The 18,376-nt window shown below is 33.7% G+C and overlaps 1 protein-coding gene across 1 annotated transcript in view; it reads left to right on the top strand.

The window, feature by feature from the left end:
- The window catches only part of LOC118193908 (neprilysin-2-like), a 79,427-nt gene that overhangs the window by 10,707 nt on the left and 50,344 nt on the right, over nt 1–18,376 (top strand). The window contains exons 3-7 of the mRNA XM_035365072.2: nt 2,748–2,825; nt 2,916–3,034; nt 5,708–5,775; nt 8,358–8,409; nt 17,101–17,168. Coding sequence (XP_035220963.1) covers nt 2,748–2,825; nt 2,916–3,034; nt 5,708–5,775; nt 8,358–8,409; nt 17,101–17,168 — 385 coding nt within the window. The remainder of the gene's footprint in view (nt 1–2,747; nt 2,826–2,915; nt 3,035–5,707; nt 5,776–8,357; nt 8,410–17,100; nt 17,169–18,376) is intronic.

Raw genomic sequence — 18,376 nt, 5'->3', positions numbered from 1 at the left:
ATTATTAATTCGAAATCTGAAAACTGTTTTATAAAAACTCGTTTTATTAACATTTGAGTTTCATCATTCGATAAGTCTTTCGTCAGTGTCCTTCAAGGTCTGACGATGAGTTACGCTTAGAAGACACTTTTGGCTCAGTTCTCATATTCCCTTTTAATAAATTTAAATTCCATGGAGTAGACAGTTGTAACATTATCCCTACATTTTGAACGAAACAGAACTATACTGGTAAAAATTCAATCTAGAATGTTCTCTCTCCGTCTACGTCATGTCGCCAAATTTGTTGCAAAATCTCTCCAAACGGGCAATTTCGCGCCAGTTCTGGCAACCCGGCCTTTTTATGCACTTTTCTGGCAGCCCTGAACCCGCTTTGCAAGGAAGTTATCTTACCGAAGCTGGGCAATTCGTAACAATATTAAGAAACGTGTTTTCTTTCCGGCTACTTGCTTGCTGTCTTTGTTTATGCGCAAACACACTTTCTATTTTATACATCCCCAAAGCGCGAATTATAAACAAAAGCTTAGAGCCGTGTTTAATCTGTTGATAATCTGTCACGATATTCGAGTGCGGTTCATTATGAGGGATCAAGTTTCTTATATGGGAAACCTTTTGGTTACTGCACACATTTGTTATTGTAGATGTTCGCCGCGAAAGGTGTTCATTATGGAAGCATTCTTCAATGAGTATTTCCGACTTGTATGAGTAAAAAAATGCAATTGCTTTATAAATAATATTAAAAACTATTTGTCTGACGCTTAAAATAATTCTAATCGGCAAAGTACCTTGAAATCGGTTATTTCTAAAGCAGTATTTAAATAAAGGTTGAAAGCAGGAGTACTTAATAATAAGTGTTCGAAAACAGATTTCCAACATAAAAATTACATATTTGCCTGAATTTCCAGTTTGAGAATCTATAAAACAGGATTACTCCGAATTAAATATTGAATTTTAGATTAAAACAGCATTTATTTCCACTTACGTATTTCTTTTATGGGTACATCTTTATTATAGCAGCTCCCAAACATGTTTGGCGATTTTAGATTTGCGCTAAGATCTCAGCTGTGTTCTCGCCAAGCTTGTGAATCTCGAATCTTTAAATAAATAGCACAATATATAATAATAACAGTAATGCTCCCATGTCGTTTCTTAAGAATATTTTTAAGAATCTTTATCCTTATCATTATTATTATTTTACTGCATGTAATTGTTCCAGCCAACTGCAGCACTTTCATGCATATTAAGCTGTTTGTTACGCCATTAAATGGATGTCAGCATCTCTGTCCAAAAATAAATTAATCTAATAGGTGACGAATGATATTCTGAAACAGCTCATCCAAATTCAAATACAGAAGCAATTTTTCTTTTTGCAATGTTTAGCATTGCACCTTCAAATGGTTTCGTTGTCAACATAGAGCTTCCTGCCGTGGCCATTTTCGCGTACTCGTTTGTCAGGAAAAAGACCTCTTTCTTGAAACAATAATACCGCATCCTCCTCATTACTTAGTAAATTAAAGCTTGTTGACGTCATATTCCCCCCAAAAAAGGATAATGAGTATATTTTTAAATGAACAGTGCGAATTCGAAAACCACATCAAAAATGAATAACATAAGAACATGCATGCAACGACAGCAAAAGTACAGCATGGTGCTAATATACCATTACGTGGCGAGGCATAAGAACAAGCAACCAGATTTTACCGAAATATCTAGGACATAAAAGGATACTTCTTCGTTACAACGTTTCCCGAGTCTGAAGGTTGATTAGCGATTCAATCTCGGGAACCGCTATAACGAAAAAGTATCCTTTTATGTCTTGTAAATAAAAACGTTGCCAATTTAAAATGTTCATTCTATTAATCGGTTTCATTTTGTTTGATATTTTACAAATTTAGCTTAAATGTTTCGGGCAGTTTTCACATAAGAAAATACAATTTGTTTCAAAATAAGATAACTATTATCAAATTTGCAAAAACGTTTGGAGTATGAGTATTCTAACCTTTTTACCCCAAAGAGGCCTAGGAGGACTATAAATTTCGTTTTGGCATTTTGCGTCGTCCACTACAAAACGGCGTTTCACGTTTCAAATTGCTGCCACCAAATACTAGATCCCTACGTTATATTTAAACAAATTAAATAATGAAGAATCTGCATGAATATGTGAATGTTTCTTGAATTGTGAAAAAAACAACGGTACCTAGAGACATCAAAGTTTGAATAACATAGTCCTCCACGCGAATATGGCATCTGGAAGCGCTAATTTGGAATTTGTTTTATTATCTATTTCTTACTTTGTAAAATTTTAACGAATTTTTGATTAACAAATCAACGATTTCAAAGCAAACAATAGCAACACTGTACGAAAAAAAAAAGAAGAATTTTATATCCAGTGCGCGAGACTGTGTATCGGAAATTCTAAAGATGTGCTCTTTTTAACTATTTTGTGATATTGCTTTTAAAATGAATTTTATGGTTTAAGTGTGAACATGATACTTAATAAATAAAGCTAACACACAAAACGTTAAAAAAACGCCTCTTTGGACGTAATTTAAAATCTAAAACCTTTCAGATTTTATAAATTTTTATTATTTATTAAATAAAGGTAACACACCAAATGTTAAGAAAGAGCCCCTTTGGGCGTAATATAAAATCCGAAAGCCTTCAGACTTTTTTGTTTTGTTTTGTTTATTTATTGCTAAGTTTATTTATTTATTTATTTATTTTGTGTATGTGTGTTTTGTATTTTGTAGGCTTCGTCTATGGAAATACGTGTTAGTTATCCAAAAAATCTTTTATTCGTTTCTAATTTCTCCAGTCTGTACTCAGATGTAAGTACCAGGACATTTTCATAAAATATCTTACCTATCAAATCTAAGCAGTTCTGTAAATTTATCCAGTAAAATTTATTGTTTTCTCAGCTGAAGCTTGGCAACGAAAATTACTTCGAAAAGGTGTTGAAAGTGCGCAGGTGGTCAACTGACAATTCCTTATCTTTGCGGTTAAATCCTTCTCAGAGATATGCGCTGGAGCTACGAAGGTAATCAATTAACAGTTCCTTCCTTCTTTTTCTTTAATAGAAACGTAGGTTGATTGGTAAGTGTGTTACACAGGGTAAATCTGAAGTAGTGGGAAAAAACTTTAGGGGGTGATAAAGGCAGCGATGCGAGCAATATTTGTCAAAGGATGCATGGTCGGAACGCAAGCGGTGAGAAGTTAAAGGGTAGTTTTCCACTGTCATAGTTAAAGAATTAGCACAAAAATGAGACGATATACATCAGAAAACATTTTATTAGCAGAAAATGCTCATAGATATATTTTAAAAGACCTTCCACCAGCTGTGATGCAAGCTTTACACCTGCGGAATATGGATTGACGCACATTTGCCAAGACACCATGCATTTCCTGAGTGTTGCCGCTAACAACGACGATTTTGGAGACTAAAATCCATATTGGTTTTACTGGAGCACTCCTAGAATAGGCTTTTCATATGGTCACACAGGAAAAGTCCAAAGACGAGAGATCCGGTGATCTTGGTGGCCAAGGTATGGGACCACCTCGACCTGAAGATTTCGTGATTCGTATAAACAGCAGTCCATGGTAGAAAATGCCGTTGGGTTCGAGAGCGGACCCTTTTTATACTATTTATTTAAAATGCCACATAACGGGTCGCTGTTTACGTTCCGACCACACATTCTATAACGAATACTGCTAATATAGCTGCTTTCTATCACCTGCTAAAGTTTGGCCTACTTGCTCAGATTTACCCTGTATTTTTACTATGAATGGTTATTTGTTTTTGTTCTTCACTTTCTCTGTTTCTTAAAAACCTCTCAATGTTAATGTGAGAATTCTTAAATGCCGGTAATTTCATGAATCATGTTTCCACAGTACATGTAATAGTATAGTGCATCGTGCAGTAGTATTAATAGTTCTACATATAATAATATATTTTCCGTTTGAAATACATGCAGTAATACATAGTAGTACACATAATTGTACATACAAATAAATACGCACTATACTACGTTCTAATATAACGTGTAATACAAAAACTTACTATTATAAACATAAGATAATATATTAAACACTTCCAAAACATCTTCGGAACATTTACTGAACTCTGTTTGCTAATATATCAACCAGGAAAAGCAGAAAGTTTTGTTTTGGGTATGAAGTTCTTGTTACAAATCTTATGCTCAAACAAAGCCCACCAGCGGCCGAGCGGTAAAGTCGCTGAACACTGGTAATTCGGTCCGAGGTTCGAATCCCGCAAACGGGCTGGCTGCATGGGTGTTTTCGTGGTTTTCCCCATGTGTAACGTGTATACAAGCCAGTTTCCCTTAGAAAGACCTCCACGAAGGCATCCCTCCCCTTAGGCAGATAGCCCTCGAGGCTTTGCCGTAATTAAATAACGTAACCTAACCTAACTTTATGCTCAAACAGCACAGTAGGCCTTTTAGCGGCCGGGCGGCAAACGCCATTAAATTCTAGTAGTTTGGTTCGGCATTCGAGTAAAGGCAAACTGGCTAGCAGCAGGGCATTTTCGTTTTTTTTTCCCCATATGTATAATTTATATACCAGCTAGTTTCCCTTAAAAAGTGCTCCACGAAATCTATTCCATGCGTTATTAACAAAACAAAAACAAAAAAAAAAAAAAAAAAAAAAAAAAAAAAAAAAGAACAGCGTGTTTTTATTTTCACGCGTTGTTTAAATTTTGACAACAGAATTTTTGAAAGTTTTTCTAATTTCTTTTATTTTTTCATTAGCACAAGAAAATTTAGCATTCATTTTCACTATAAATAGTTTAAAATGAATTTTATAAATTTTAATAATCTTCTACAATAAGGCTTTTTACATCATTATAATTCGCAGCATTATAACTGGCAAATTTATTACAGGTAAAATATTTCGCAAGTTTAAATTCTACTTTTAAACTGGCCACTGTAATGTAAACTGACAATGTAAAATTGACGTGTTTTTACTAGATTTTTCTTTTCAATTACGTTTTATATATTTATAGTAGTTTATTTTTAAAATTATGTACTAAAGATTTATTTGTGCGAGACATTATTACGTCGAGATAATCGCATGATTTTTTTTAATATGGGGCGCAAAGAATGTATATATATTTCATTTTTCTTTTTTTCTTTTTCAAGTTCCATTTCGTTATTTTATGCTTTTTTTTTTTTTTTTTTTTTTTTTTTTTTTTTTTTTTTTACGTGCTTCAGAGGTCATGCGGGACGAAAGTGATACAGCTCTATTGAATTTTTCAGGTTTTGATGTTTCATATTTTTAACCTTCCTTGAGAAGTCGGTCTGGAGCATAAAAATATGAATAATTTACAATATATTATAAATTTTAATATAATTGGTACATCCAACTTAATTAATGATGAGGGATCCTCTTGAATTTTGAAATGTAATAGGTTTCTTTATAAAAATTTTAGCGTCTTTCTGAGATGGTTTAATTTACTTTTATTAATTAATTAATTTAAGTGTTAATTAATGAATTATGTAAAAATATGTGCTACTGTATACAAATTGAGCTGTAAAATTTAAATTAAAAGACCAGACTTTGAACTATTTTAATTGTATCTTTATATTTCATTGCAACCTAAAATATTTTATGATAAATATGTTTTGGTTCATCTTCATACTTACTGTTCATGCTTCATGCCTTGCTAGTATATAATTCATGCTTACTGTTCCAGATTGTTCGATGAATACGCAAACGGATCTTCTGCAAAGATTATTCACAACTATGGGAAAAACAGAATTGGTGAGATAATTTTTCCTTTTATTTTTGAGTTCCATTGTTTAATCTTTGTAGCCAAGTTTTTTTATAGTTATTTATATATGTAGCAGTACTTGCTTTGATGCCGAGGACATATATTTAAAAAAACTGTAAATTTCTCTCTCAAATCCCATGTTTGTATTATATTTAAAATACTCACATGCACTTAATATTTTGAGAATTTTTAAAAACCAAAAATAAAGATTAAAACACTCCTTAGACAAAGGGCCTTTCACCTCGAGGCGACTTCGCTCAGTCCTCAGCTGACCTGAATTATTATAAGAATATTATAATATTCTGGAATTCGCTAGTGCTACATCAAGCTGCAGATATGCAGGACCGTATGTGAAAATTACTCTATATATAAGTAATATTTTGGAATATCATGGAGTCTTGCAGATTCAATAAAGAGAAAAGGTATGTTGCAATAGTTTAGTTTAGTTTAGTGACGGAGGACGTGGGCACCATCCCTTTACCGTTATGGTTAATTGGTAATAGCACCACGTCCACCCTTATCTAGAGACTAGTGGGACTACAGGTCATACATTACAGTACTTACGATATCGTACAATATAAATAAACCATACAATTTCCTACATTATGCATGACACAGTATATAATCAAACAGGATTATTAAAGCATAATGCTGGTGCGTATACAGTTAAAATGCAAAAGGTTAAAATGCAAAAGTTAAGATGCAAAATACTAAGTATCGATTTAAGTTATATGACTAAATAATATTATATTATTAATGCATAAAAACCTTAAAAAAATAAAATAAAAAATAAATAAAGAAAATTAAAAAAAGAAAAAAGAATACAATATCCTACATATGCATGATACAGTATATAATCAAACAGGATTATTAAATCATAATGCTGGTGCTTATACAGCTAAAATGCAAAAGGTTAAAATGAAAAATACTAAGTATCAATTAATTATATGATTATACAGCGCATTATTTATTTACTTATTTTTATTAGTCCAAAGGGATTTGTCCCTGAAGGACTATTGTTTTCGTTTTGCGATTTTGCGTCGGACTCATAAACGTCGGTTCACTTTTCAAACTGTTGCCACAAAATGTTAGAGTCCTGCATTATATTTGAAGAAATTAAATAATGAAAAATCTGCATAAATGTATGTATATTTCTCGTATTGTGATAAAACAACGGTACATAGAGTCATCGAATTTTGAATAACGTAATCCTCCAACGAATATGAGCATGTGGAAGACCAAATTTGAAATTTGAAATTTGTTTTATGATCGATTTCCTATTTTTTAAAACTTTGACGAATTTTTGATTAACAAACTCAAGGATTTCAAAGCGAGCAATGACAACGTTGTGCAGAAAAAACATTTTTATCTCCAGCGCGTGAGTCTCTGTATCGGAAATTCTAAAGATATGCTCGTTTTAAAACTATTTTGCGATATTGCTGTTGCACTGGATCTTATGGTTTAAGTGCGAGGAACATGATATTTAATAAAGAAAGGTAACACACAAAATGTTAAAAAACGCCCCTTTGGACGTAATTTAAAATCTGAAACATTTCAGATTTTTTTTTTTTTTTTTTTTTGGCTTTGTTTTTTTATTTATTTTTTTGAAGGTTTTTATGTATGAATAATATAATAATATTTAATCATATAATTAATTGATACTTAGTATAAATGGTATGCCAAAAAGAGAGGCAGCAAGCAGCAGCATGGCCAGGCAGAAAAGCAAACAGGAAATGCAATACATTCAAAACGGAAAGCGTGGAACAGAAGGAAAACGTTATTATTGTCAATTAGTTTTGATTTATTAATTAGCTTCGCAGTTGCATTTTTATGCAATGCTGCTCTCTGGAAACTTCGAAAATAATTGCTCCTTCGAAAAAGCGTTTTTAAATAATTAAAAATATTTTTTTTTTTTTTTTTTTAAAGGAAACTTAAAAAAATTCTGCAGATTTGAGAAAATTTGCCAAGGGTTGTGAACTTGGTGATCAAAACTGTCGCTACGGCCCGACTAGAAAATTTCAGCTTGTAGCTCAGCTTCTAACTGAGCTATTGCCACAATTTAAAAGTTGAACAGTTATGAATAAGAGCTATAATTCTGTAGAAGTAATAAATTGGTGCAAATAAGTGCATGATCACAAATTCAATTATACAGAAACGCACCCTACGGATTCCTGTTTGTCTCATACTTAATGTTGACACAGTTGTGAAGAACCTTTAAGAGTGAGACACCTAGTGGTGATTCATTGGTCGATCTGGTAAGAGAAGGATAATTCCCTGCTATACCCCAGATTAATCGACAAAAGCATCATTAAGCCAATAAAAACAATACATAAAAATAACAGTACAATACATTGGACTAACGTATTTTCAATAATATTCAATTTTCTTCCACAAATGAAGAAAAAGGTTCATGTTTATGAGGGTGGAAGAAATTGACAGTACTGCTTTAACACATAATATCCAATATTTAACGCTTTTTTAGTATTTCAAAACACAAAAATGATTTGAATCTAAGAAATTTTGATGTTTATTATTTTGCTATATTTTCCATTAACAGAAATTTTTGTTACAGAAGTCCCAACAGGAATTTTACAAAAAGCCTTTTTCAAAGAAAATCGACCAGAGTAAGTTGTTACTCTATTTCAATGACGGTCAATTCGTAACACGTTTTAAAAATTTCTTGGCATTCTTAATTCTTTTGCAAAGAGGTTTATATTTTATAACCGTGTTGTAAAAGTGATTAGAAGAATATCATGGAAGCAGGCCCATTTCCATGAAATCATTGTGACTTATTTTAAAAACTTTACGGCACTTTTTAAATTTTGTTTTTACAATACGATTTATGTCTTATACTAACTTTTGTCACAAAAGTTCCATTTCTATGATATTCTTTCATTAATAAAAGAAGAATGACTTCTATCAAAAATTAAATGATTTCTTCCAAACTAAGAAATATTTCGATTTAATAATAATGGTTGCTGTGGGTTTTTTCTATCTTCGTATTTGCTGTTCTAGTTCTTACATGTAATGAGAATCTGATTTATCGGTAGACGAGAGACTTAAAAAGTTAAAATCTTTCAAGTGTAGAGCAAAATCAATGATAAATATTGAAGAGTAATTTAGAAATTTAGAAATGTTCTGTTTCAGTCAGATAAACCAGATGATATAATAGAATATTATTCGAAGTGTCAGAATCTGATATTGCAAATGGCAAGTTTTAGTACACCTGGGAAAATTTCTAAATGAAATTTCTAAATGATTTCTAAAGGAAATTTCTAAATGATTTCTAAAGGAAATTTCTAAATGATATTGCAAATGGCAAGTTTTAGTCCACCTGGGGAAATTTCTAAATGAGGAGGAAGAGAGTTTTAACTCTAATGAAACTAATAGTACTCTAAGTACATTATTGCATTATCCCAAATTAACCCTTAAATGCATGAATTTTTATTTTTATTTTATTTTTTAAATTTAAGTCAAAATACATTGGAATTGATATCAAATAAAATATAAAAATGCTAAAAAATATCTAAGCCAATTTTTTTAATATATTATTCCTAAATGGCTACATTATGCAAAAAAATATGATAGGCAAATGTGTGATAACAATTTTATGTAATAATACATACCTTATAAACTTGTTCAAACAATTTTGAAACTTTGAATAGTTCAAAAGAACAACAAACGCAAAATAAAAAATTCGTAAACACAAATGATGTCCACACCCTACTCATTAACTCACAATAATGACCACTACACCGTTACGCCACACTGAAACTTTCAAAACTATATACGTAAACATATGTACCCATTTGGTTATAATACTATATGCTGTCAGCTAAAATTTGTGCTTTGATTTTACTTACATGATTAAATATGAGTATGTTGCTAAATGGCAACTACATGCATTTAAGGGTTAAAATTTCCCACGTTCTATGGTAATGTTAAGAATTGATAAGCTTATGGGAACTGTGTAAGAAAACTAACACTGATCAAAATTTAGTTGATCATGATAAAAAAAATACCTATTTATTACAAACTATGATAAAAGGTCATCAGCCGAGGAATCACTACTCAGTTTTTCCCTTAAGAAAGGAAGTGATAAGAAAGCTTTTAAATAACTTCAAGTACGTTTCGGAATAAATGAATTACACTGGTGAAATAAATTAAGAGAATTCGCATATTTTATCAAATTGCATGAAAAGAACTGAACTGAAGGAAAACCCATTGCTTCTAGATAAAAATGCAAATCTTGCACGGCAAATACGTAAGCGTACACGTATGTGTAAGCGGAGCCAGCAGAGAAACAGGCCTTATAAGCGCGTGGAGGGTAAGACAAATTGCGTTCGCTAGCACACTTTCGCGAAGTTCTTGGTGTTATGTTGCAGAAATCGGTTAAATTCACATCAGAGCAGTTAAGATGAGTAACCACAAACGTTTAGGTTATGGAATGAGGGGGAATAGTGGGGAGTCTAGAGGCAGGCCAATCGCAAGTCCAGATATGCAGAGAGTTTAATTTAACGCCCTGCGTTGTGTGTAACCTATGGAAACAGTTCCCGGATACTGGATCCATCGAGAGAAAGCGATAAGGTCGTCCAAGAGCCACGACGGCCAGAGAAAATCGTTATTTATTCATTTTAGCGAGGCGTAACAGAGGGGCTACAGCTTCTCAGCTCTCTCGGGACCTGTATGCAGCCACAGGAACCCTTGTAACAAGGGTGACTGTTTCCAAAAGACTGAATGAGAGAGGGTTGTTTGCCAGAAGACCGTTGTTGGCCGGTTGTTTGCCAGTTTGCGCCCCGCTCAGTCTACGGACAGGAGAGTCGATTATCATGGTGCAGGGAGCATAGTGATTGGAGTACGGAGCAATGGGCGATCGTTCTGTTCACCGACGAGTCCCGTTTTAGCCTAAGCACCGATTCTCGCCGTACTTTCATATGGGGAGAGCCAGGGACCCGGTATCCACCCTCTAATATCCGCGAAATCAACAATTATGGCGGTGGCGGTTTAATGGTTTGGTCAGGCATCATGTTGGATGGCCGCACACCTCTCCACGTCTTTCACAGAGGCTCTGTGACTGATGTGAGGAATAGGGATGAGGTCTTGGAGCCCTATGTTCGTCTTTTCTGGGGTGCAGTGGCCCCCGAGTTAATCTTACAGGACGATAACGTGAGGCCACATAGAACTCTTCCGGTCGACGAATTTCTCGAGAGTAAGGATATTCGCCGGATGGATTGGCCAGCCAGGTTTCCAGACCTCAACCCTATAGAGCATGTCTGGGAAGCTCTGGGGAGGGCAATTGAAACTCGCAAATCCACTCCGAGAACCATTCAGGAACTGAAAACAGCGTTGCTGAATGAGTGGCACCAATTGCTACAGGCACTGATAAACTGCCTTATTTCCAGTATGACATAACGCTGCGAAGCCTGTATGGCTCTAAGAGGGGACCATACCCCCTATTAACCCATTTCTTTTGTGTCTTCTGCTACCGCTGTTTCGGGCCTTCAGACTCCCATGAGTGTTACATAAGAACGTGTGTGTCTATTATAACTGTTGAATGTTTGTCTTGTTTGTATTATATCATCAATATGTTCACACCAAATTTTATTAACATCTGTCCAATAGTTCTGGAGATCGTAGATCAAATATGAAAATTCTCTTAATTTCTTTCACCAGTGTACTTATTGAAGTCTACGTTAGAGACCTCCTCTCTTTAATATTCCAGAAACACAGTTCGGTAAATGTACTTTCTCTAAGGAAACTATATGAGCAGACTGAAGCAAAACTGCGTATTTGTGCCTTAGAGTCATTAGGAGTAGTGCGAGATAAGTATGCATTAATGCTCTATCTTTTAGTTGAATCTGCTCTACTAATAAAATACTTAGAACTTGGGGGAGGCTTTGGTCCGCTCGTCGTCATTCAGCTGAAGAACCACTAGAGGAAGAGAAGTCAGATCAACACACTGCGAATAAACATCTGTAAACAGGACAGAATTGAATAGATTACTTGTGTTTCTTCAAGATGAAATCCAGTCAGAAGACAGAATATAAACGGCCGTTAAATGTTCTAGTTTAAGTGCCTACTAAGAGTAGACAGGAAAGTAGACATAATAAAAATCTACGCATACCTAGCACGGCCGATTTATTTAAATCTGTGACGTTTCAAAAGAGGCGAAATATAACAGAAAAACTACATTTTTAACTTTAAAAACGAGTGATAGTGTTAAGAAATGCAAAAAGCGAAGAGTGTTGTCTTGTTTGCGGCAAACATCACAACACAGTTCTGTAGAGAAAATTTCCAGAAAGCGAAGTTCAGTCAGAGGAAAAAAAGAAAAAAAACAGATGAATCTGTGGTTCAGTTTAAGGCAGTGGCTACTACTCCACAAAGCCTAATATTTTGTTGCAAACGTGACTGTTACTGTTGAGAATGCTGGAGTAACGTAAAAACTGCGTACAATAATTGACTGGACTTCTCAGAGATCATACATAATAAAAAATAGAGCCGAAGAAATGGGATATAAATCGGTCAGAGAAAAAAAGCTGCGCTATTCACTGTTCGGAGGTGCTTATACGGATTCCTGTACGTTTGAACTATTTGACTAAATTATCCGAAATTTATTAGCTGTTCCTTAGAAGTTCTTAGTTAGCTGTTATAATTTAAACCATACTGCCTGTAAGTCAAGGACCTTGGTTGAAAGAATTTAAAGATTTCGACATATCGTTAACAGAACCACAAACTAGCCTAAATGAAATTCTATTAGGTGTTGATGCTGCTGGAAAACTTATGACCGGAGGGAATAAATTACTTTCATCTGTCATCGGAGCTATTGAAAAGAAGCTTAGTTGGACGATTATGTGGTGCAAAACTTAGTTTAGCGATAAATGTGCACATTTACTGGTAATTGTGACTTCAATGTTAACAAAAAATATATGCATCACAGACCTACAGAATTTTGATTCTTTGGGTATTACAATCCAGTACAAATCCAGCATGAATTGCATAAAGTTGGAAACCAACAATTTTTGGATATTTTCCAAGTTAATAATGGTCGTTTCGAGGTACATTTGCCTTGGATTGAAAATTATCCGCCACTGCCTGATCTTTACAATATGGCTATGAAAAGGCTAAGACAGTAAGCAAACTAAAAGGAGAAAGTCTTTATAAGGCGTATGAAGAACTATTTTCTAAATGATTCAGAAAAGCCATAATCAGAGAAGTTCTAGAAAATGAAACTGATGCAACATGCTACTATTTATCCCATTAACAGGTCATCAAAGAACACAGAAGCACCAGAATTAGACTGGTCTTTGATGCCTATTCAAAGCCAAAGTGATTCACTAGCCTGAACGAATGCCTTCAAAAGGGAATAAATTTAATCGAGTTAATCCCATCAATTATTGGTAGATTCCGTGTGTACGAAATATAAGTTGTAGAAGACATCATAAATATAAAGAAATATAAGAATAAATTATAATAAAATTAGACAAATTAGACTAAAATAAAATTAGAAATATAAGTTGTAGAAGACTAAATCATTCTCCCAAATCAGCCTGCGTGCAAGTGATAGAAATTTACTGAGATTTCTACCGCATTTGCATGGAGGGATACTAAAATTGCGTAGAACACAGTCATAAAGTGTTCGGAATGACTTCTACGCCATTCCTACTTTGTGTTACTATCCAACATCATTTGGAAATTCTTATAAAAAAGACTAAGTGATGGTAAGAAAATATTTGATACAGTAACTTCTCAAGATTTTTATGTTAAAAATAACGTGACCAGCGTCCAGAACAAAAATGATACAATTAGCGTCCATGTAACTAATTTTATGAAATGTGATTCGAGAAAATTACTAAAGGAGTAATGTTAGCTACCACTCATGGTATCTTTGATCCTCTAGGAGTTATATGCCCTGGCGTTCTGGTTCCTAAACTACTCTTCCAATGAACGTAGAAGATAAAACTCAGCTGGGGCCAAGAAGTTGATAAAGAAACAAAATCCAGTTTTTTTTTTTTTTTTTTTTTTTTTTTTTTTTTTTTTTAATTGTTAAAGGAGATTTCTTACTTAGAAAATTAAATATTCCTAGTTGGTTGAATTGGGAGAATGGATATAAAAGCTTTTCCTTGCATTTTTTCCGAGATTCAAGCAAATTAGCTTAACTTGTAGTAGTAATAATGTGAATCGAAATCCAAATTGATGTAAATGTACGATTATTGTACGGTAGGAGTAGGGTTTCATTATGCAAAAAGAAAGAACCACCATCTCGTGCTTAGAGTTACTGGTACTTACAATTGCCTCACTTCTTGCCTTTAACAACAATTTCAGGGTGAAAATACATATTTCTGGACAGACTCTACAACCGTACGTGCTTGGATAAAAAGGGAAGAGCTCTGAGATGTATTTGTCTACAAGCGGGTACAGGATACAAGAGAGTTAACGCCAAAGGAATCTTGTAGACATATCTCTGGCGCATTCAGCCCGCTGACTTGCATAGCAATTCTCAGCTCGCTATTTGGCAAACTCTTAATAGTAGGAGGGACTCAGTTTTCTTTACGTATCGCTGAAAGGACGGTGGGAATTTGAATTGATTGTTAGTGAAGAATAAATCGTTAGAGAAAAAGGGAAGTAAGTTGTTTAATCTGTCATGACTCTTGTTACTGAAAAGCAATCTTTTCTCAACTTACCGGAGAACAGTGAGACTGACGTCTCGTATTAAACAATTTCTCTACAATGTAGCCATGGGGTAAAACGGAGAGGATAGCTCACTGTACAAGAGCTTAATGAAGACGAAAGAGTGCTATCCGTTTAATAAAGTTGGAAAATTTTAGTATTATTAACTGCTCTCCACACATTTCTCGATCACAGAATTCTGCGAAAAATAATTGTCGTTTTCCAAAGAAAAGATAGTAGGAAAGCATACTTTTGTCTCTTCTCACGTGTGCTGTGTACCGGTGCTCACCTCGAGCTAGTGACTTTCGCGTCAACAGAATCTTTTCTGTAAGCTTTTCATGGTTTTACCTCTAGGCATGGTAGACTATAGTTTTGCACTGATAATGATAATGATAATAATTTTGTGGGAGCAAGTAATGTATTTGAATGGATTAATTTTAAAGATGCCCTCCGAAGGGAAAGGGATGAACGTATTACTTAAAAATGTGTCCCTCTTGGCTCGCAGCGTAGAGGTTAACTGGTAGGAAAGTCTTATTGGAATGATGAAAAGAATTCTGAAGAAAGTCTTTGGCTGCGCCAGCTTAAATTATAACTATATACGCGCCATTGTGTGCAACAGTAAGGCTATACTAAATGGTAGGCCTGTTACAGCTGGATCTACAGATTCAGATTTTTCCGTAAGAATTTCTGGAGTTTTTTGAAAGAAATTCGAAAATATTTAATATCAAATATAATACAGGAGGTAAATTCTGTTATTTCAAGACGTAGATTGTGCTATCCTCAAGATGTTCGAGATGCTTTAGGGGAAGATTTCCTCAGGAATATTAAGGAGTTCCACCAATTTCGAAGAAAATGTCAAGTTAGTCTTCTGACCTAAAAGGAGATATTGTTGTTCTTATTGGAAGCGACGACAAGAAAAGAATAATCTGGTCTCTTAGTTGAAGTTTGGATTTAATTTCTGGAGCAGACGGAATAAGTCGAAGAGCCACAGTTGGAACTCAAAAAGTGGAGTTAATTAAGGACTCTCTAAAATCTTTATCCTTTGGGAGGTTCTTCTGAAAGAGATCGCCGGACTTATCAATGTATTACTGAAGCTTCTAAGGAACATCTGAAGACCTCGCCTTGTCTGGCTGATGATAGTGTGTCTGAGAAGTTTCTGGTTACTCGATCAGGGAGAATCATCACGTCCTATGAGGTTGTGATGGGTTGTGAGGTTGCGCACATGGGTAATTTCCTATTTAGTTAGTTTTGTGATTTTCTTATGTTGTAAGGTAACATAATATTTAATTAACTTAGGTGGAGGTTGTTCACCAGTTCGCTTAACCACGGTTGCTGTAGGTTTCTTCTTTCTTCGTATTGGCATCAACTTTGTTGTTCTAGTCATTTATTTTTTTAATACGTATGTGAAAAAGTTGTTGTGAGACGGCTATCTGTAAAATAAGCAGTAATTAAGAGGAAATAAATAGGTGGCTACTTGATGTTTTTCTTGATAGTGTTTTGTGAATGGAGAATTGAGTACTACAATAATTATATTGGGAACAGTAAAGATCTAGCCTGAGCAAATAAAAACGCCATTTAGCTCCACAAACTTCTTTTCAATAAAATTACGGACAAACAGCACAGAATAAGTGTTTCGAATAAGTTATGAATAATACATGTAATTACTAGATTATGATACTAAAGTATTGAAAACATCATGAGAATATTAATAACATATATTTAACTAGCATTTAGAACTTATAAATTAATGGTGTGAAAACTCTTTCAGTTACTATATGTAACAAAGTTATAAATTAAAGGTTAGTACTCATTATTAAATCCAAAGGAATATCACTAAATGATATCAAATGAAAAGAAAAATCAGCCTGGATTTAATCTGCTTTAATATTTTAGCCGATCTCTGAAGCTAAGCCAAAGATGATGCCGAAAACCCTAAATTTTAAATTTTTATATCCCGGTCAATATTTGTTATATTAAAATCAAACATTTTACATTTTACTTTTTAGAATAAATATAAACACTTATTAAATGTAATTCTAGAAACCGTGGAACGTAAAATTGATTTCCTAATAAGATTTCGTAATCTTTAAGAAATTGATTTTTAAATCATTGTAAGCCTATTTTCTTAACTACAATAATGCTGAAAATGTTCATAAAATGTATCAATCGAAGTATAAATTATATGCGTTTCAAATTATATTAATTACACGTATTATTAAAAAATAATTGTTTAAATAAATAGAAAGCACTTTTGTTGCTTTTGTTTACTTCTCAGTTTTTCGTGAACTTGTAATTAACTAAACATAAAATCTAAAAAAATTATCTTTTCTTTTGATAAAGCAAAAGTCTCTGACAATAAGCTGTGTGCGAAGGTTCGTATAGGATATATTTAAGTCTTGTCATGCAATAAGAACGATTGCCAGGACGAATAGATCGTTTATGTGTGGCAATGTATAAAACAACCGTTCAAAATTTTGAAGAAGACATTTAGTATTTTTGCATTGTTAATCTTTCTCATATACATCTTTAAACTTAAATTTATCTGAAATGCAATGACTTACACACATTGCTTAACATAATTTAAGTTATTTAAAGTATAACTAAAACTGTTCGAATCCTGCACATTCATTCGTACATTCCCCCTCTAGATCTTTGAATTGGGGAGCAATAGGTTTCCTTATTGCCCAAGAAGCTACAAATGCATTCTTCTTTGAAGGTAAAGTAATTATTCATATTAAAATATTGTTGCAATTTTTTTTGAAGTCATGTTTAAAGCTGTAGCATATTTTGTATAATGTAATATGAAAATGTGAAGCGTCGACGCTCTTCGGAGGAATAAAATCCAGGGGCTAGTCTATTTGACATTGAGGTAAATGTCTGTCTCTTTAAATTGGCGAGATATTCTCAAGCTAGCGAGGCTTTTGACGATTTTCTTTAGCCAAATTTGGGAAGAAAGGAACATGAATTTTATTGTCAACATTCTTAACTATTTTAGTAAATCGCACACAGTTTACGCATATCTGAATATCCTGATTACATTCTGAACTTTTATTTTTTCCCATGCGCCTAAAGCAGGTTAGCGAATTTCTACATTCAGACGCTTTATGATTCTATGATAAACATTTGAAACAAGAGTTTAAGACAAGAAAGTCTTCTGTTTTGCAGATTACAGTTCATTTCTAATTACTTTACACTTACGAATCTCTTATGAAAAGCTGCGTTAGCTTCGCTTATCACAAGTCTTCCATCTGTAAATTTCATCAACATAAATCTTACTTTTGTTTGATTCCATACTTCTCCTAACTCAACTAATTCAGGATTCTGCTCATTCAGAACATTCATTAATTCGACCTAACTTACAATATTTGTTTATGCTATTTGTTAATTTGGTCTCACTCATATGCTTCGTTTCTGTCCGCCTCATGCTGTAGTACTGTAGTGTCGGAATGGACGGTTGATTCTATGTATAGAGTTGTCACTGCATTTGGCAATAATTGGGCACTTTTGAGAAGAAGCGTTATATTTCTACCTTTAGCAGAAGTAGAGGTGAAATTTGGTTCATTCATTAAAGTTACTTCAAATGGTTTCTTGTCTTCTTCCGAGGAGAACTTTGAGGAGGACTTCTGAGGAGGACTTACTTTACAAGCACCTTTTTTTTTTTTTTTTTTTTTTCCAACACATTTCATTCTTCTGACACCAACTTTAACCAGCCTTTTAAACTCTTCAGCTGAGATACTAGAGTCGGTTTATTCAACAACAACATTAAATTCAAAAGTGTTACTCTCAAAATATTCAACAGGAGGCGCTACACTTGCGGAGCAAAGTTTTCTACAATTAATGCGCGTTGGCAAGCTTGGCGTAAATTTTCAACCTTAGTTTTCAAATTTCTTCGCAATCAATAGTGTTAACTCACTAAGAGCATTC

Source organism: Stegodyphus dumicola, chromosome 11 (genome assembly GCF_044657685.1).
Source record: "Stegodyphus dumicola isolate Sdum_Otavi_A_Nest chromosome 11, ASM4465768v1".
NCBI lineage: Eukaryota > Metazoa > Arthropoda > Arachnida > Araneae > Eresidae > Stegodyphus > Stegodyphus dumicola.
This window is presented reverse-complemented; position numbering and strand designations above follow the sequence as displayed.